The 19,548-nt window shown below is 53.5% G+C and overlaps 9 protein-coding genes across 9 annotated transcripts; 6 read left to right on the top strand and 3 right to left on the bottom strand.

Annotated features, from left to right (window-relative positions):
• Nucleotides 1–27: 27 nt before the first annotated feature.
• CDV56_102811 (zinc-dependent alcohol dehydrogenase) lies at nucleotides 28–1,246 on the bottom strand (the record flags this gene model as incomplete). The annotated part of the gene is made up of 4 exons (XM_026756430.1): nucleotides 28–509; nucleotides 569–647; nucleotides 691–1,058; nucleotides 1,105–1,246. 4 exons carry the CDS (start codon nucleotides 1,244–1,246, stop codon nucleotides 28–30), a joined length of 1,071 nt encoding a protein of 356 aa, XP_026612865.1.
• A 1,164-nt stretch (nucleotides 1,247–2,410) lies between these two features.
• CDV56_102500 (sialidase family protein) lies at nucleotides 2,411–3,640 on the top strand (the record flags this gene model as incomplete). The annotated part of the gene is made up of 3 exons (XM_026756119.1): nucleotides 2,411–2,940; nucleotides 2,996–3,112; nucleotides 3,163–3,640. 3 exons carry the CDS (start codon nucleotides 2,411–2,413, stop codon nucleotides 3,638–3,640), a joined length of 1,125 nt encoding a protein of 374 aa, XP_026612864.1.
• A 575-nt stretch (nucleotides 3,641–4,215) lies between these two features.
• On the bottom strand, nucleotides 4,216–5,302 carry ARI1 (carbonyl reductase (NADPH-dependent) ari1; the record flags this gene model as incomplete). Its single annotated transcript, XM_026755906.1, has 3 exons — nucleotides 4,216–4,633; nucleotides 4,696–4,969; nucleotides 5,032–5,302. 3 exons carry the CDS (start codon nucleotides 5,300–5,302, stop codon nucleotides 4,216–4,218), a joined length of 963 nt encoding a protein of 320 aa, XP_026612863.1.
• A 531-nt stretch (nucleotides 5,303–5,833) lies between these two features.
• CDV56_102067 (uncharacterized protein) lies at nucleotides 5,834–6,908 on the top strand (the record flags this gene model as incomplete). Its single annotated transcript, XM_026755686.1, has 4 exons — nucleotides 5,834–5,962; nucleotides 6,018–6,201; nucleotides 6,409–6,478; nucleotides 6,530–6,908. The coding sequence occupies 4 exons, from the start codon at nucleotides 5,834–5,836 to the stop codon at nucleotides 6,906–6,908; spliced, it is 762 nt and encodes a 253-aa protein (XP_026612862.1).
• A 105-nt stretch (nucleotides 6,909–7,013) lies between these two features.
• On the bottom strand, nucleotides 7,014–8,008 carry CDV56_101925 (oxidoreductase, short-chain dehydrogenase/reductase family; the record flags this gene model as incomplete). The annotated part of the gene is made up of 2 exons (XM_026755544.1): nucleotides 7,014–7,867; nucleotides 7,936–8,008. The coding sequence occupies 2 exons, from the start codon at nucleotides 8,006–8,008 to the stop codon at nucleotides 7,014–7,016; spliced, it is 927 nt and encodes a 308-aa protein (XP_026612861.1).
• Nucleotides 8,009–9,126: 1,118 nt separating this feature from the next.
• On the top strand, nucleotides 9,127–9,969 carry CDV56_101652 (uncharacterized protein; the record flags this gene model as incomplete). Its single annotated transcript, XM_026755271.1, has 1 exon — nucleotides 9,127–9,969. One exon carries the CDS (start codon nucleotides 9,127–9,129, stop codon nucleotides 9,967–9,969), a length of 843 nt encoding a protein of 280 aa, XP_026612860.1.
• A 2,856-nt stretch (nucleotides 9,970–12,825) lies between these two features.
• On the top strand, nucleotides 12,826–14,461 carry CDV56_100972 (putative MFS sugar transporter; the record flags this gene model as incomplete). Its single annotated transcript, XM_026754591.1, has 3 exons — nucleotides 12,826–12,943; nucleotides 12,994–14,276; nucleotides 14,333–14,461. The coding sequence occupies 3 exons, from the start codon at nucleotides 12,826–12,828 to the stop codon at nucleotides 14,459–14,461; spliced, it is 1,530 nt and encodes a 509-aa protein (XP_026612859.1).
• Nucleotides 14,462–15,618: 1,157 nt separating this feature from the next.
• Nucleotides 15,619–16,680, top strand: CDV56_100617 (uncharacterized protein; the record flags this gene model as incomplete). Its single annotated transcript, XM_026754236.1, has 3 exons — nucleotides 15,619–16,067; nucleotides 16,115–16,331; nucleotides 16,381–16,680. The coding sequence occupies 3 exons, from the start codon at nucleotides 15,619–15,621 to the stop codon at nucleotides 16,678–16,680; spliced, it is 966 nt and encodes a 321-aa protein (XP_026612858.1).
• Nucleotides 16,681–17,558: 878 nt separating this feature from the next.
• Nucleotides 17,559–19,099, top strand: CDV56_100140 (arylsulfotransferase family protein; the record flags this gene model as incomplete). Its single annotated transcript, XM_026753759.1, has 2 exons — nucleotides 17,559–18,365; nucleotides 18,413–19,099. 2 exons carry the CDS (start codon nucleotides 17,559–17,561, stop codon nucleotides 19,097–19,099), a joined length of 1,494 nt encoding a protein of 497 aa, XP_026612857.1.
• Nucleotides 19,100–19,548: the final 449 nt, after the last annotated feature.

Below are 19,548 nucleotides of genomic sequence, written 5' to 3'. Positions count from 1 at the left end.
TCAAGAGACACTAGCCAAAGACAAAGGTCACTCTGTAATCTGGAGGACAATTCTTCCTGAAATATCGCCTTTCTCCATTTCCTCATACACCTGAGGCAAATCCCTGAATGGCCGTACTCTGATTTCCGGTTTGACCACTCCACGACGGACCAACTCAACCGCTTCCATACATTCTTTGAGCGAGCCAACCAGGTTACCAGTGATTCTGAGCCCTTTGATGACAATGGTGCAGATGGGGGTCTCCAGCACAGGACGTCCTGGGGGAATGCCGACGCAGCTCAGTGTGCCACCGACGCGCAACAGATCGCATGCATGGGCAAAAGCTTTCGCATTGCCGGCTGTCACGACCACAGCGTGTGCCCCAAGTCCAGTGATTTCGTGAACACGCTGCACAGGGTCGGTAGATTTGAAGTCGATGAAGTCGAGAGCACCCAGTCCGAGAACAAAGTCACGTTTATCGCCAGCGTCGATTCCGATAACCAGCGCGCCCTGGGCTTTTGCGTATTGAACTGAAGCAGGATCAGCTGGGCTGTATCATGGTCTGTGGCTCGAGTGATAACCCTCTTACCCGCGAGATGTCCGAGGCCCCCTCCAGCACCGACTACAACGAGCCAGTTGCCCGCTCTGACGTTGGCGTTGAGAACGGCCTATCATGTTAGAAGGTCACAAAACCAAAGGGGGCTTGCGAACCTTGTAAGCCGTCACACCAGCGCACAAGACCGGCCCGATGACCTTCGGATCGATATCGTCCGGCAGGATTGTGAGATAGTCCGCGTCGAGGGCAATGTACTCTTGGAAGCTCCCATCCTCATGGTGCAGATGGTTGGTACTTTTGATGCAATACTGTTCTGTCCCGGCGAGGCAGAACTCGCATCGTCTGCAGATACGACTGGCGAAGCGAATGCCCACCAGACCTCCAACCTTCAAGTCAGGTCCGCAGCCAGGACCCAATGCCACAATCTGACCGACTCCTTCGTGCCCACCGACATGAGGAAGCTTGATGTTTGTGATGGGGTTGCCATCGGCACCAGCTGCAGTTCCACTCTTGGTATGGAGGTCTGCATGCTTAGGAGATTGACTCAAGTTGAGACTGGGTGAACTCACCACTCTGACAAACACCGGTGTAGAGGACCTTTGCCAGCACCTCGTTTTGGCCTGGGACAGGGACTGGATACTGATCGTCAAATTCCACCTTGCCTCCGAGTTGGGAGACAAGAGCTACAGTTTGAGTCTGTGGGATTTGCATAATGTTAAAACGGAGTACAAAATCTTTGAAAAAATGGTTCAGTTTTTCAGTCTGAATATTCTCGCCTGGCTTGTGAGGGTAATAAATAGCCTTGTGGAATACGTAGCTCAACATCAGCAATCATGGATCAATTCGGATTGGCATTGTTGGAGTTGAGTCTCGTCATCAACGGTATATTTCTCCCATTGGCTCTTGTCCAGCATCAACGAGACTCAACTCGCAAAGAAAGCCAGAGTTTGTTTTCATCACAGTCGACGATTTGTGTAACCTCTAGACTGAAGGCTTGGAATTCTCCGAGTGATAGCAAACATGACGTCTTCACCTAAGCAAGGGGTGCTGTCATGTGCTGAGAATAGGGTTGTCAGCTATCTTCTCCATAGCTTTCCCTTGATCTCCTCCACCTCATTTCCCCTTGGGATCATGCCATTCACTAGTTAGTATGCTTTTTTTCAGTCTCAACGAGCTCCTGTCTTGATTCCCCGCATCACACAGGCTAATCCACACTAAATATCGCCCCCAGAATACGTCTCCACCTCCACTTCTTTGTCCCAATGGAGTCAGCTCCAGACAACAGTCAGTGTTGTTCAAGCCAACCTGAGCATTTCTCCGAGGTATTTCTCCGAGCAGATACGTATCGCAGTTGCATCGCATGATCCTGCATTGACCAATGATGATCATTCCTCTCTTTCTGTCTGAGAGCTGAAGAGATCGAGATCCTCTGCCGAGGATCGTCCGCTTATTGATAAGACCGTTCGCTGACCTGAAGGAGCTGTTTATGCCTCCTTTTGAGTCTTATTGTATGCTGCTATCCTTGTTTCCACGGCTTCGGCACCGTTGGCTTCTTGACCACAATGACAATCCGTCAGTCTCTCTTGACTTGCCTCTGAGACGCAGGAATACGATTGATGGAAATTCCGAGAGTGGCTAGCTTGTTGCCCAGTTACGGTTCTAGGCAAGTCCGTACTGGGGACAACTCCGGCGGGATGAAGCTCTCTCCGCATTTTCGATTCTCTTCCTCGCTGAAAGATACTTTCGTTTAATTATCGTTCAATTGAAGAATGACGAAGTGATTGTCGCAATGGCCGACTATAAAAGCCGGGGTGCGGCAGCCAACAGGAACATCTGGCACCTCAAGCTGTCGAGCACACAAGTTCGTGACCGACAATGACCCTCCTTCGCCTTCTCGCTCTCGCGCCTCTGGCCCTGGCCGCGAGCATCCATCGGGCCACCATCCCAACCTACGACGGGGTGACCATCTTCAGTCCACCGTCGAACTACACCATTCCACGGACCCTGTACGCGCGCAACGTGGAGCTGCCCAACGGGGACCTCCTGGCCACCTGGGAGAACTACTCCCCGGAACCCCCGGCCGTGTATTTCCCCATCTACCGGTCCAAGGACCACGGGCAGACCTGGAAGGAGATCTCGCAGGTCCACGACCAGGTGTATGGGTACGGACTGCGCTACCAGCCGTTCCTGTACTATCTTCCCGAGCGCATTGGGTCGTACAAGGCCGGAACACTGCTGCTGGCGGGCAGCGCTATTCCCACCGATTTGTCGTCGACACACATTGAGCTGTATGCGTCGCGGGATTCCGGTGTGACGTGGGAGTTTGTGAGCCACATCGCCGCTGGCGGGGAGGCGATTCCCAACAACGGGTTGACGCCTGTGTGGGAGCCTTTCCTGCTTGCTCGGTAAGTCTCCATTGGGTAATAGCCATTCAAGTCCAGTGCTAACCGTCTTTGACAGTGATGGCAAGTTGATCTGCTACTATTCCGACCAGAGAGCCAACACCACCCACGGCCAGAAGCTGGTCCACCAGGTTTCGAGAAATCTCAAGAAATGGGGACCTGTTGTTGACGATGTGTATGTTGACACATCACACTGGAGCTAGAACGAGGCTAACCTGATCACAGTGCCTACCCAACCTACACCGACCGCCCCGGCATGCCCGTCGTCGCCAAGCTCCCCAACGGCAAATACATCTACACCTACGAATACGGCTCCTTCTTCAACACCTCCAGCTACTCCTTCCCGGTCTACTACCGCATCGCCGAGAACCCAGAGGACTTCCTGTCCGCTCCGCACCAGCGCCTCGTCGTGTCCAGCGGCACGGTCCCCACGTCTTCGCCTTATGTCGTCTGGACCCCGTACGGCGGCGTCAACGGAACCATCATCGTGAGCTCGGGATCGCAGAGCACCGTGTTCACCAACCAGGCGCTGGGAGAGGGCGAGTGGACGGAGATTGCTACTCCCGAGTCGCACAGTTATACCCGGTCGCTGCGGATTCTGGATGAGGACCCGCGTATGCTCTTGCTGAACGGGGGTGGTGTGTTGGGTGGGTCGAGCAACAAGGTTACTGTGACCTTGATGAACCTGGAGGATGCTCTGTAGACTGTCCTTGGTGTATTCAGTCTAAGCAGGTGTAGAATTTGACCAGTCGTTTGCATGAGTGCTTCGAAGCCCCGCTCAAGATCAGAGGAAGAGAACCTGTCGTGGTCGACTGTAGCATCTATCGGGAAGTCTTCGTATTCTGCCAGCAAGTCAGGAAAGCCTCGTTGATGGACTTAAACATTGTTTCAAGGTCCAAATATAAGTCTTCCATCGACCAATTCGTACTCTCAGGATCCGGCAACAGGGCCTTGCGCTCTGGTAACGCTACTCTGGCCATCTTTCACTACCCATTCAAATATTCCTAGCGCCGCGTCTCAAACCTAGTCCTATCTGTGCTAGAGAAAACAAAGGACAAAGACTCCTGTTCGTCTGCGTCGCATTAAGGTTGTGTAAAAATAACTAAAGAAAGTCCTTGCGTGTCTTTAGAACGCCATTCAGCGCCACAGGAATGCGCGGCCCTTCTACTTCTTCACATCTGTCTAGGCCAGATTTTTAGCTGCGACAAGTGCTTTGTACGCTTCCAACACAGCTATGGATGCATCTGCCTTACCACTACGTAATACTCTCCCCATGCCTCAACCCGCAACAAAGCTATATCGCTCTGTCGTCCTGCTCCACAGCTCATTCCCGCTCATCTGGTACTCCAGCCCCTCGACATAGGCGCGCAGACCGGGCGTCTCGAGGCCCTCCGCCCGGAGGCGTTTGACGAGCAGCCGATGGCGCCGTTCCCACTCCCGGCACATGAAGAACAGCACGCGTTTGGCGGCCTCGGCCGGGAAATCAGCCTCCTGGGCCAAGATATGGACCGACGTGCAGAGGACCCCGCCCTCCGAATGGGCCGTCTGCGACGCGTGCAGCTCCTTCTCGTAGCTGTAGATGTCGTTGATCACGGAGATGTGCTTGGAGCAGTTGGCGTCGATCTCCCGCACGCGCTTGAGCTCGGATGCCGGAAGCTCGAGGGCCATGGCGAACCGCATCAGCGCCGCAAGGAGCCTGGAACATTAGCAATGGGTTGTCAGCTCGGACTGCTCGAGTTACAATCAACATCAACGTACTCCTTCCCCACGTCCCGCTCGCGGTACGCCAGGTACTCGCCCAGACCCATCGGACGGCTGCGGGTCTGCTCGGTCTGGGCGCGCATGAACAAGAACACCGGCTCGAGGATGTCGTCGGCCATTTCCCGGTCGTGGGCCCGCATGCTCTCCCACAGGTCGTAGATGATATACTCGACTGGCACGGACCGGTCTGGAAGCACGTCGCCTCGCGAAATGGGGATGAGCTTCTCATTGTAAGCAAACCCCTCCTGGAAGGACATGGATTCGAGCAGATCTAGGCAGGGTTTGAGTCAGGCTGTTGTCTTGTTGGCAGGGGGGAGAGACGGTCTACCCTACCGTCGATCAGGAAGAGCACGGTCAACAGACGGCAGGCGAAGTGGATGCGGTCGTCCAGCGCCTTGGGGAAGTATAGGCATGTCACTCGAGAGAACCCGGCCGCCACGAACTTCTTGCGGGCTTTCTCGTTGGGGAACTTCCAGTGCTCGAGGAAATAGCCGTCCACTTCCTTGGTCACCTCGTCCACTCGGGGATGGCAAAGAGGCTGCAACAAGGTCGGTGGCGGCTGCAGAGAGCCTGTGGTTCCTTTCGTCACGGAGAGCGTTGTCATATTGTCGTTGGTGCTTGTGGTTGTATAGAATGACTTGGATCGTGCTTATAGACGACAAAGCCAGAGGGAGAAAGGCAGCGATTATATAGGGCGATTGAATGGAACCACAGTCTTGAGGATTTCCCGTCCTTTCCAGCCTCTGTGCCTTGCCTGTCCACATTGATGCCATCAGAAGATGCCTTTTTGGGACGGGTGCGCATGTTTGGCATGTAGGACAGTAGGATGCTAGGGATGGGAAGACTTCTATGCTTGAGCACAAGACCTTTCAAGGGTAACAACATAAAACAAGTCAGAATGATGATCAGGGAGGGACTCACTGCCATCACCCATTCGATCCAGGAATGCTGGTACGCGTCCCTCGGCCTCGGTGGTGTACCGGTAGTTCTGCACTATGCACATGTCTCTACGATCTTGCAAGCCATCATTATGAAAGACACTGGGGCTTTTGTCGACGCCGGACGGCATTAGGTAGGCTACCCTAAACCTTCAGACCAACCCAATTACTCCCTTGTAGGGCGCGCAAGCGGTAACATGACAATGAAAGGCGACGGTATGGTGATAGCCTACCCGTTCAGGTGGTCTTGGGGCCCATCCGAGGATATTTTGTATCTGGAATGGATCCGACGATGTTGGCACCCTGCTGCGAGCCCCGCGCAACCTGTCTTCCAAACCACAGCGCTCGCGATGGAGAACATATTCGGCATGCATGTAACAGAATGGCAACTCGGGGATTGCCCCCAACCCCCTCCCGGGCACTGACGTCCCTCTGGAGCTACGGGTCCACCATCACCAGCAGCAGGCGGCGCACCGGTTCCTCACAGGAGACGCCCTGCAGCGAATGACAGAACGATTCATGTCATTCCTGAGCGAAGAGATCGACGGGGACAACAGGATCAGGAGTGATTGGGTGGAGCTTCCAGTGTTTTGCCAGGCAACCAACATTTCTGCCGATTAAAAGTTCAGAGCAAATGCCGACGCAATCCCGAGCGCAGTCTGGTTTATACTACACATCCACACAGACCCTGATTTGACTGACGACGGCGCGGTCGTACCCCGGACAGTAGACCCACTGATTTGATGTGACGACTCTCCCCTTCTGCAGTCAGCGTACACCGAGGTGCTCCGCATGCGCATTGCCTGGATGTTGAACCGTACACCCACGCAGGTCGACGTCTGGTAGGCCCGTACGTCTTGCGCAAGGGGCGCTTTATTGTCATGACTCATGAGCACGAACGTCGCCGCCTGTGACCCAGGAGCCTGGGGCCCTGAACGCACGCAAAATGGAAAGTACCCTCTCGACCAGTTCTGGGCGGAGCGATTCTTGGTCAGGGGAGATGAGAAGACCGGTCCTAAATATTCTCTCGATGGACTGTCTGGCGGGTTCATCGCATACGGCGGAGGCCCATATATGTGTCCTGGGAGGCATTTTGCTAAACAAGAGATCAGGGGCAGCGTGGCAGTCTTCAAGGCGTATTACGAGCTGGAGATCGTGGACCGGCCCCGAGGATGGCTCCCCAAAGTGAACAGGAATTTTATGGCGTTAGGGCCATGCCTCCTGGCGAACCGATTCCCTTTCGCATTCGGCGAAAGGGTGCATTCTAAGTAGTTTGATGACTAGCAAGCGCATTGTTACCCAACGTATATAAACCTCGTTCGCAAAATATAACACTCAGTTGACACTGAGGAAGAAGAAGAAGAAGAAGAAGGCAATCTAGTTCATGTAGTCCTCCAAGGCCCTGTCCGTCCACTCCCACAGCTTCTTCGCCAAGGCATCGTCGCGAGCGGCTTTGTCAAGCTTCGACGATAGAACCCCCACCGGCTCATAAAGTTGGCCGTTTTCCAAGTTCTCTTTGGCGGTTGTCGCCGACCAGAGCTGGTTATAAGCACCCTCTGAGGGCTTCAGCAGCTTGCCCATGTTGGTAGCATAGATAAAGGCGCGGTTTCCCCAGCTCTGATTCTCAACGAGCCCTGTGCTGGCCACGCCGGGATGGACAGAGACGCTGGTGATGGCGGGATACCGGCGGGCCAGCTCGCGCGCATACAGGACATTGGCAAGTTTGCTCTGGCCGTAGCGGATCCAGCTACCAAAGACGCTGAAATTCTGCACGGTCTTCAAGTCGGAGAAGATGATCCCGCCACTGGGGTGCATCTGAAATCCCAGTGATGTGAGGATGATGATGCGCACGTCGGCCCCAGGTTGCTCTGCTGTCTGTTGCAGCAGAGGCAGACATTTCTGGATCAGCAGCGCATGACCCAAGTGATTGATACCGAATTGCACCTCGTAGCCATCCTTTGTCAGCCCAGGCGGCTGTGCCATAATGCCTGCGTTACACATCAGGATGTCCAGCCGTGATTCCTGCTTGAGCACCGTTTCAGCCGCCTCCTTCACGGAGACGAGGGACGCCAGGTCACACGGGAGAAACGATACGCGCGTCTTCGAGTTTGAATCACGCACTTGTTCGACGAGGTCGCTGGCGCTCTTTGCGTTCCGTCCGCTAATGTAGATGTGCGCGGGCGAGCGTTTCGCCAGATGGAGCACCGTGGCAGCCCCGAGACCGGCCGTTCCTGGTGACTGACATGTTAGGGAATTCGCCAATGCTGAGGTACTGCCCTGACTATGAGCAGGATCTAACCGCCAGTTACTAGAATGACCTTCCCGGAGAGGTCTGGGATTTTATCGGGACTGAACAACACACCGCCCGACATTTCGTCTTCGATCGTGCTGTGAGGATATCCGGATGAGCTAGGGAGATTGATAAGTTCACTGATGGGTTGTTCGCGATTCCAGATGGCTTGAAAGGTCGACCGGGGGAAAACTCGCCGCAGCAGGACAACAGATATATGATTACGGAGTATCTTAGCCTGATGCTGGCCTATATAATAAGCAGCTATTATACAATGCTAACCCCTCTGGTCCTCCTATGCACGATCACACCATAGCTCCCCAACACATTTTCCCTAGCCGCTTTCACCCCTGCCTCCCATTGAGAGTTGATGGGCAAACATGCCAGCACGAGGACTTCATTGGATGGCAGCTTGGTAGATGCGAGGCAAGGCTCTACTGTCTAGATTACCTAGCCTGGATGAAACGTGGTCAACACTATCTGTGAGCAGGGAAATCGACCAATGGGTCCCTCGCGTGCGCAACAACTGAATATCGGCTTCGGGGATTGAATCCAGCCGATGGACCTGAACAGAAAATGGCTTGTATCATGCTTCCAGATAGGGCCAACTGTTGTTCACTAGTGCTCACCCAAGCCACTTGCAATATCCAAGGGATGAATCAGCCTTCTGGCTTGAGCTTGGTGTAACTACGCGCGCCTGGATCACAAGAGGCATGTTCGGGACGCTCCGTTATGTCGCGGACAGTCAGGATGGGGAGATTTTGGAGCATGAGATGGGATCTCCGGGCCGCGGCCCTGTTAGTCGGCCTCAGCATCTGGCCTGCGACAATTGTCGTGTAAAAAAGGGGAGTTCTTCGTCACGATCCCCCCTGCCCATAGTGTGCTTGGATCCCTAACCTCGATCCCCAATAGATCCGTTGCAGCGGTCGACGATCTGGCTGCGCCCAATGTAGTACTCTGCAAGTGCAGTGTACATATTCAGAGTCGGCCACAAGGCGAGGTCCCCGGAAGAGGTCGTCGCCGCCGCGGTATAGCAATGGCTCGGTGGAAGATTATAGTCAGGAACAAATCAGAAATACCACACACCTCAGCCCCAGCTGGAAACAAGCAAGAACATCAATCCCAGGCTTACGCATATCAGCGGCGAGACCAGTGGATCGGATCATCTGTACCTCAATAGCTTCGATTGGCACCTTTCAAATGAACCGCAGGACTCGTCGATCCATGGGCCTACAGCTGGCGCCTGACTCGTCAAGCCTGCCTGATGCGAACGGATCGTCAGCAGCAAACGTACCTTTAACCAAGAGTAGAGACCACGCACATGTGAGCTCACCATTGTCAGTCGTGCTGCACGCACCGTCTCTGCTTTCGCCTCCGGCTACGAGCAGCCAGTCACGACGGAATGCTCCGCAACGGGAGTCCAGAGGAACATGCTCCTGCCTGCCCACCGCCGTCTTCCTCCTGCATGAGCTAGAGGCCTCTTCCGGAAATTCGCAAGAACGACACCTTGACTCACAGCTCAGCTCCTACCGAGAGACCCTCTCCTGGTGCGAGAGGATGTTGCAGTGCTCGACCTGCCGCAGCCGTCCGGAGAACATGACGGTGCTAAACTTGGTCTTGGAGCGTCTCGTGGGTCTGTGCGATAGCATTGTCGGCGCATACTTTGACGTGATCGACAGCAGCGGCAACAGCAGCAGCAACAGCAACAGCAGTAATGCGACAGAACACCATCCGTGGTCAACGTCAAAGTCACGAGCAACCGAATGGCCGGAAATGGTCTTGGATGACTATGACATTGCGGGGCCGGATTGGAAGACCCTGGTCCGCGTGTTGATCTTCATACAGATGGGAGCATTGGACAGTCTCCTGACCCGCATGAAGCGCATTCCCTCGATGGCACAGCAAGACTCGCAAATGGTCCGACTACTGAGGTCGGAACAGCGGAATGCGCGTATCGCGAGGCGGCTTTGGCCCGGGTTGCTGGAGACGACCCCGCTGTCCGAATCAGGGCCGTATATGATTTTAGGGCTGCGGTCGATATAAACTGTTCATAAAGAGCACTGTATATCTCCCTTTTGTCTTCATTGACACTCTCCCGCAAGCTCTTTCTGTCAATGAGCATTTATGTTATGTCCCTATGATAAGCTCTCTTCTTCTCGAGCTGGATGGCGTTCCATGTGTCAGATTATTTGGCCAGCATGCTCAGAAGTCATTGTATATGTATAGTAACTAAAAATCTAAAATAAGAATTTCCGCACGAACCCTCCCTCAAATATCTCAATCTGCAAAGGATATTCTACCACCTAGTTTTGTTGTCTCCTGCTCCTGCTTCCGCAACCAGTCCTGCAAATTGAATCTGCCTTCCCTAAGATGCGACTGATCACCTCCCCAAAAAAAAAGGCTGAGTGAAATAGAGAGCACGCCAATGTTCCTTTCTAACTTAACGCATAAGAGTCAGAATCAACCGTCCCAGGACTCATAATCCTCCTGTACCTTCGCAGCCACAATGCTCTTCTCTTCCGCTTCAACTTTCTTTCTTTCTAACAGGTTCTGTTCCTCCCACGTGAGTCGGGGTACAGGTTGAGGGAGCCGTGATCCAGACTTGCCCTCGAAAAGTGGGTGTAGAATGTTCCTGTCAGTCTCAGGAACATTGTCTCCACAGGCCTTGAACGTCTGAACTGTACTCGAGCAGACGCGCAGTCTCGACTGTCAGTGATGCCTGAGCGAACCGTACAACAAGCTCTATCCATGCAAAGCAGCCCCTGGCGGAAATAAGACCCGGACCCCTGCGAAACTCCCGGTTACTTTTGGCGTACATATTCTTCCTGCGTTCAGGTGGGACAGTGACCTCGAACGCTATTGAATAATAATCCCACTAGGCCAAAAAGGCGTCCGGACGATGTACTCGTCACTGGTCAGTCTAGGGTTTATATCCATAGTCATAGTCGTATCTTATTCCAACAAAGGCTGTTTCGAAAACGAGTATAGCACGGGACAGCGATTTGAGCATAGCGACATTCCAGCCAACTCCCGGGGAGAAAAATGGACGTGGAAGCCGCACGAGCGATTCGTTTCGATTTTGCACATAGCGAAAATCTTCGAAAAAGTGTGATTGTATGTCCTCTTTCCAGTTTCCACTATCCGCATGGAGGAGGATAGGGCTAGTCATCTCCAATGGCCCTACCCAAGAGTTAATCACTTTATCTATGTAGTTCTTGAGGGGTGGGGAAGCCTACCTTGGTCGTCAGTAGTTATTGAATAATAATACCACTAGACTAAAAAGGTGTCCGGACGATGTGCTCGTCAGTCTAGGGTTTCAGATCCATAGTCATAGTGGTATCTATTCCAACAGTAGTTGTGTCGATGGTGAGGTCGTCCACCAGAGTCCACTGTCTGCGGCTGCTTGGAACTCCGATAGCGTCCACATGAGAGAAGAGACCATAGACACATCCTGCGATCCACATGTGCTGTTGTACTTCGATACAATGTAGTCGGCAAAGTCTCTGTCCCTGCCTTAGCTGGAGGGTCACCTCAGCTTCGCAGCCGATGGAAAATCCAGTACCATCTTGGATACAGGCAGTCAGAAGAGAATGAGAAGTCAAGATGCTTGCTTGAAGGGCTGTCAGGAGAGGCCTGGGATAAGGCTCCTGTTGGAGAGCTAGACTGGGAGAGATGAAACTGGAGAATGCCTGGTGACATTATATTCGACCAAAATGTACTGAGTAAGTGATATAGCTCATGTGTTACTGGACCATAAAAAAAGTGAATAGGATAAAATCATAATTTCATAGTTGATAACAAGTGAATTTGATCAAGAATATCAGGAATCTGTGAATTCAACAGCTAGTGAAGACCTTGGATAAGCATAAACAGATTCGACCACGCCACTAGTACTTAGTCGAGGGTTAATTGGGTCTCTAATAATCGCCTATATATTCCCAGTGGTTGAAGAGGTACAGATATAGTAGTGTTTGCTGGTATATATGGTACGTCAACAAAAGTCTTCATAGAGCGTTGTATATCAAATCTCTTGGTCATGTACAGTGTCACCGGCTGCTTTATGGTAGGCCTGAAGATAGCTACTGATGTAGTGTTCCTGAGGCTGAGGTTGAGTTTCCTTAATTCGACAGAAGGTTATATCTCAAGCCTGAGGATGGTTTCAGTGAATATCCTTGAAGAGTCCCCGACTAACGAGATCCTGGGATCAGGCACACATGCAAGCTTGCCCTTTCCAGGGGTACTTACCTCTGGTATCTACCGAAAGACTACGAATATGAGATTAACGCCGCATACTTGTTAGCATCTAGTCTACCCCGGCTTTTGCCTGAGCGTCATCATTTGCGTTGCGGGGTACATCGAACGGATGATCCTATCCGTATTCTGTCTGTCTGTCTCGAGTCAAAGAGCTTCAAAGAGATACTCGAAACATCAACTATGATCCTATCAGTACAACTACGCAGTCACCTTCCCATGGATTATGGATTGACACCCGTCACGCCATCGCGAACCAACCAGTCAAGTCAGCCTGCAATCACTCACCAATTACTTTTGTTCCTCGCATTACGGAGTACGGTGGCAGCTACGGATCCTTCTTACATCGACACTACTCCATATCACGAGTCGGTCCAAGCACCGCTCGCTGACTCGCATTGCGCAAAGACAAAGGCAACAAGACCGGCACTAGACCGCATGGCATCAAAGAGTCACCTATCAGGACCTCGAGGCGGCGGGGATCATCCCCAAGCTTTCCTGTTCGGCGAGCTTCGTGTTGCGGGTGTGACACCTCCAGCACGGCGTGGGATCACGCAACGGCAGGGATGATTGACATGCAGTGACCTTTATCTTTGTCTTTACGTACGTTTAAAAAGGTGAGATATCCTCGCCTTTTTCCTGGTGGTTATGTCTCTGGAAGGTGACGTGATCATGGGCAAAAGACTTGGCCTGCTTCGGGCCATTTACCTGGTGTCGGCCAGTTGCATGGGCTCGTTTGCCTTTGCTTTCGATACTGGGGTGATCAGTGCGTTGCTACCCCTTTGAAAAAACGAAACGGCCAGACTGATTGAACAGGCGGCGTTCTCACGCTGGAATCCTTCCAGAAAGACTTCCGATACACTCAAGCACAGAAAACCACCGTCAACTCGAATGCGGTCTCCATCCTGCAGGCCGGCGCGTTTTTTGGATGTTTCTTCACCACGCCCGTGGCGTCGCGGCTGGGCCGTCGGACCGGGCTGATCATCAGCTCGCTGGTGTTCACTCTCGGCACGATCCTGCAGGTCGTCAACACGCACACCCTGGGGACCTTTTACACGGGCCGCGTGATCGCCGGCGTCGGGATCGGCGCCGCGACCGTGCTGATCCCGATGTATGCGGCGGAGATGTCGCCCAAGGAGTTCCGCGGCCGGCTGGGGGCGTGCTTCCAGTGGTTCTTTGCGTGCGGGGTGATGGTGGCGTACTGGGTGACGTACGCGGTGTCCAAGGATCAGCCGTCGGCCACGAAGCAGTGGCAGATCGCGCTGGGACTGCAGCTGCTGCCGTCGACGCTGCTGCTGGCGGGCATGTGCACCGTCCAGGAGAGCGCGCGGTGGCTGGCGGCCAAGGGCCGGAGGGACGCCGCCTGGGATTCCCTGCGGTGGGTGCGCGGCGGCGACGAGACCGAGGCGCTGCAGCAGGAGTTTGACGAGATCCTGACGGGCCTCGAGGAGGAGGCGCGCGTGCGGGAGAACTTCACCTGGCGGGAGCTGCTGCTGCCGGCGAATCGGGACCGGATCTTCATCGCCGTCACGATCCAGCTGTGTGCGCAGCTGACGGGCAACACCTCGCTGGCGTACTACGCGACGCAGATCTTCTCGGCGGTCGGGGCGGGCACCTCGGCCAAGCTGGTGACGGGATTTTTCGGAGTGGTCAAGGTGGTCGGGGTCAGCCTCTTCCAGCTGTTTGTCATGGACCGGATCGGGCGCCGGGTTCCGTTCATGGTGGGCGCAGGCGCGATGGGCTCCTTTATGCTCATCATTGCTTGTGTGCTGGCGACGCACCCGACCCAGGCGTCAACGGGGGCAGCCGAGTCCGGAGCGACGCACGCGGGCATCGCGATGATCATCATGACTTATGCCGAGGCGTTTAGTTATAACATGTCCTGGGGGCCGCTGCCGTGGCTGTACGTCGGAGAAATCTTCTCGAGCCGGACCCGGGAGGTGGGCGTGACGGTGGGGGCCGCGTCGCAGTGGCTGTTCAACTTTATGATGTCGCAGGTGACGCCGCACGCGATTGAGAATATTGGATGGCGGATGTTTCTGATGTTTGCGGTCTTCAACTACGCCATTATCGGGTATTCGTGGTTCTTTTTGCGGGAGGTCAGTCCTTTCTTCCTCTTGGCATTCTTCAACTAATCTGTGTTCTTTACCCGTAGACATCTGGCCATTCGCTGGAAGAAATGCAGAACGTGTTTGGGGGAGGTCCGGGAGGACCTCGGGAAAAGGCCATTGACGAGGCTCTCGAGGACGAGACGGCCAGGGGGCCGAAGCAGGCCGATGGCTAATATCAGAGCCTTCAGGAGTCCAGACGGCTGAATCCATTCGGCTTTTGTTCAGAGCGACTTGATTGGAGGAAAAAGAGGAGAGACTGACTGTTATTGATGCCGCACGTAATGGCATCTGCTTTGACTTTGCTTAGTACTGAACGTGGCGTAGCCGGTTGACTTTTTTTCTTTGCAGAGAGCAATTCAACAAAGCAGAGGTCATGTTCATTGTCTGACTCTTTACATCGATGGCTATGATGCTATCCATAAGGCTGAGTTGTCAGCGAGACAGATGGCAGATGATAGATCAGAGAATGGATCACCCCAGATTCTTAGGAGTTAGGACTGGAGGCATCTTTTGATCCATAACTGCTATCCCGTAAGAGAAGTCAATACGAACGCCAAGCCAACGGTCTCATGCATAAGCCAGGGACGGATCCATTTGAGGCATTTACATTGGCTCTTCTCCCCGGCTTTGGTCTTCTCCGCAGTGGCAAATAACAAATTTCCTCCTCCGTTTCCCCGTGGCCTGATGGGAAGAGGAAGAGGGAGACTAAGACTGAGAAAGCCGGTGCTTCGAGTCATTGACAGTGACAGTGACAGATTGACAAGAGTGAACTTATGTCAATTATTAAGTATCAAGACAATGGATTCCACAGACTCAGACTCAGACTCACAAAGACCTCCCTCGGCCTTTGATTCTTTCGCTTCCTCCGGTTCCAGCCCCAAGTCCATCAACTCTGGTTCTCTTTGACTTTGGGATAGTCGATGCGATTGGTTCTGAAATGTCCCCTGCAAGATGCTAACCGTTGACCATGGCTCTTTGACCTTTTCTTTACCTTCGGCCAGAGACTCGAGAGTGATTCCAGCCATGTGGCTATGGCATGGCAGTATATATCGCCTCGTGGGTCTTGACTGTGGACTGCCTATACTTTTACCCCATATTCTCCAGTCTCATGGTATCCTGACTCCAGAATTTGCATCCCCACAGACCTGTATATCTTTCTCCCGCGTCCCACTCTCCTCTTCTCTCCCTGCAGCTCACGACTCCATTCTTTTACCTTTCTTATTCCCCGAATACCCTCCGTTCTCTCACCGACCTGCGACCTTCCTTCTTTTTCCTTTTTATTTTATTATTATTACTATTTTCATAGGATCAGCATGCAACTGTGATCTCAATGTCGGCATCGGATCGCATCTCGCGACCCACCAATCCAGATGGTCTCGTCCTCGAGGCATGGGGCCAGGGCCTCATGCTGGGCTCGCTGCTGGTCATGGCCGCCGTGACCTTTGCCAACATGAAGAAACACATCCTGCTGCATAAACTGATTCTGGCGGAGTTGATCCTGGCCATGCCGAATGGCACCTTCATCTTCCCCAAGGACCCCGTCTACGGGTGGTACCAGAGCGTCACGGCCATCGGGCTGAATATCTCCTGGAGCCTGCACAATGTGATCGCGTGGATGAAGAACCGCCCGTTCATGTCGAGGAAGGTCTCGCTGTTCTACATCGGCACGGTGATCCTGGTGCAGCCCTACTGGGTGCTGGAGATTTATGCGAATTTTGCGTATTTCAACAACTACAACAAGATCTTTCTGACGACGAGGCCGCTAGAGCCTCTCTTTCGGTTCGTTTCGGTCCCGAGCGGAGATGGAGAAAAGCTGATGGAGATAGTGACCCCTGGTGGGTGTTTACCACCTGCTCCCTCTTCTACACCATCAAGCGCGAATACAACTTTGGGATCATCGAGCTCGTCAGCGTCTCCCCGCGATTCGGCATCATGCTGGCGTCCATGTGTCTCTCCATTGCCTTCATGATCGTCGATACCTGCAGCGTCCTCAACGTGTTCAGCCATTCTTCCTTGCCGACGGGGATCGAGCCATTCTGGAAGGTTCTAATCCTCTGTCCAATTTCACGAGGAAACAGCTGACAGTGGACAGTTATCGTTTATCTTCAAATGTCTCTGCGACACCGTCATCCTCGACGACTTCAAAACCGCCCTGGACCGCATGCGCGCCTACTGGCTTCGGAAACGGAACATGGGCGGCGAGATCCTGTTACATACCGGCGAGCACCACCACCAGCATCATCGCATCGAGGGCAGTGGACGGGGACGCCCGACGGACGAGGACATCGAGGCACTGACGGGGAATGGGGGGAGTGGAGGGAGAGATGGGGCTCGGCGGAAATCGGAGTTTTCGGTGCCAAAGGTGTATACGCGCGAGCATGTCAGGGAGTAGAGGTGACGGTATAATGATGTATATATATATACGTGCTAATAATGTGAACATATTGATATGAAGGTTGACTCGAATTGTTTGGATTTGTATGAAAAGGGCAACTTCTCACGTGCCACGCTGATGGTCTCTTGCAGTAACAATCATATATCTCAGACGGGATTTAAGCACTTGAAACAGATGCTTGCTGTTTCTCCGTCGCAGTCCGTCGGCTGATCCTAGCTAGAATGACAGTGAGGAAATACTGGTGTCGATCTCTCTATCCTCGCTTCATATTCAGAGATGTTTCCAGTTGGCGACGGACCGTTTGGGACTAGTGCCGCAGGTGGATCTGCCAAGTGTTGTTCTTTGCGCCTTCAGATGAATAGAGAATCTTATCCTGCCGATTCAATTCAATTCAATTCAATCTTTCGATGAGTTGAATATTGATTGATAGTTCGTCCTTGGATGAAGCTGCACTTGCTTAGTCTATCTACTGATTGCTTGATCAAGTCTGCTTGCGCGTCAGGCCAAACCGGCGATTCCGCTGGCCCATGAGGATTGGCATCGCCATCTCCATTATCGACGAAGATCCTTTTCTCGCAACCGGTTGGCTCTAGTGAGGTGAAGATCAATGCTTGATGTGGTTCGGTTCGGTCCAGTGTCCAGGTATCGGAGAATCCACCATCCATGATTCACTGCAGGCGGACGATCTGATCTCATGTTGATTTTGCTGTTTTGTTGTGGCCCCTGTAGATCCTCATCCTCTGACCTTTCTGCCTATATCTACTTGAATCGCCTCCACCGCAGCACGGTTTGATTTGTTCCGCTATTGTCACTGTCCAACTTTGTCAACTTTGTACACCATACACATTCATTCTGTTTATAGATTGCCTTTGAACATGCCAGGAGGGTTACTCACGGCCGGGTGTGCCCTGCTACTGTCACTCGGTGCCATGGCAGATGATGACTGGCCATACATGACCCTGCAGACTGCTCCGTACCAGCCTCCTCAGATCCAAATCACCAAGAGTGGCACCACCGACCCGGGCTATCTCTTCGTTGGGCCCCGCGGCAACCAGCCGGCAGGCACGGCGGCGTTGATCTACGACGAGGACGGCAACCTGGTCTACCAGGGCCCGGACGAGGTGACGGCCAATTTCCGGGTCCAGACGCTGTTCAACCAGGACGTCATCACCTTCTGGGCCGGCAACATGACGGACCTGGGGTTCGGATATGGTGCCGTCCATGTGCTCGACAACACCTACCGCGAGATCTACACGGTGACCCTGCAGGGCAACTTTGTGACGCCGGACAACAGCGTCCCGGATTCGCACATTGATCTGCACGAGAGTCACATCACCGACCGCAATACCTTGCTGGTCACGGCCTACAACGTCACCCAGCAGTCCCTGACGGCGATCGGGGGCACGCCGGATGATTACATGCTGGACAGTCTGTTCTTTGAGATCGACATTGCGACCAACGAGATTGTGCATTCGTGGAGCGCCCTGGAGCATGTCGATCAGATTGCCTTGACGGACTCCAAGCAGGGGATTGACGACGATCATGGAACGCATGAGCAGCCGTGGGATGCGTATCATATCAACTCGGTGGAACTGTTTGACGACGGGTATATCATCTCTCTGCGTCACTACTGGTCGGGCTACTATGTCCACAACAATGGCACGGTGATGTGGCAATTCAGCGTAGTCCTCCCCCTTTTTTCTTTTAGACATTTGCTGACCGAAGAAAGGGCGAACTGGGCAAGGGCGACTTTCAACTGGACCCGGCCGGCGTCTTCTCCTGGCAGCACGACATCCGCGTCTACAACCGCACCGAACAGGGCATGATCCTGAGTCTGTTCAACAACGCCAACACCCCCACCGAGACTGTTGCGGCGACGACCGGTCTGAGCTATGCCGTGGATCTGGTCCACCGCAAGGCGACGACGCTGCGCACACTGAGCGACGCCAGCGACGTCATCCACGCCGTCAGCCAGGGCAACTACCAACTGCTGAGCCCGCAGTCGTCTCACGTCGTGCTGGGCTACGGCTCCATCGCCAAGATCAAAGAGTTTGACGCCGACAACAAGGAGGTCCTGACGGCCCAGTTCGGCACCGACAACGAGGTGGCCTCGTACCGCGGTTACAAATGCCAGTGGAAGGCGACCCCGTTCTGGCAGCCGTCTATCGTCGTTCGCCGGGTGTCGGAAGATTCTGCCCAGGTTTTTGTCAGCTGGAACGGCGCGACGGAGTACGACAACTGGGCCGTGATGGCCGCGGACGCGCCGGACTCTGTGAACACCACGATCGTCACCACCTTCAAGCGCACTGGCTTTGAGACGTCTGGCACGGTCCGTGGGTTGCAGACGGCGTATCTCCAGGTGGTTGCTCGCAAGGGTGACATTCCTCTTGGCATGTCGGCCATTGTCAGTTTTTAGCTGCCACTGCCATCGTTGTACACCCGTGTCACTAGCATTGTACATATGATACATTAGACTATACGACAATACTATTAATAGAGATCGCATAGAGATCAGCTGGACTATAGTTACCCAACATTGCAACGGAACGTGTTTATGTGTATTCTGCAGGTACTCCCGTGTACACGTCTACCACCATATCGCTACTCCTGTATAACATACACCTGTACCACCGCCCATCAGAGGAAACACGACTCCATTCATCATGAGATAGGAGCACGTCAGGACAAGATATAAACCTGGACACCACATCACCACATCACCAACTTCAACCAACCTCAAGTCCTCAACCATCATCAACCACCAACCTAACCAAACAACAACCGAACGAACTGAAAATGCATCTAAACATCCTCACCCTCACCCCCCTCCTCACCACCCTCGCCCTCGCCCTCCCAAACACAAAC

This window comes from Aspergillus thermomutatus, assembly GCF_002237265.1.
Source record: "Aspergillus thermomutatus strain HMR AF 39 chromosome Unknown NODE_152, whole genome shotgun sequence".
NCBI lineage: Eukaryota > Fungi > Ascomycota > Eurotiomycetes > Eurotiales > Aspergillaceae > Aspergillus > Aspergillus thermomutatus.
This window is presented reverse-complemented; position numbering and strand designations above follow the sequence as displayed.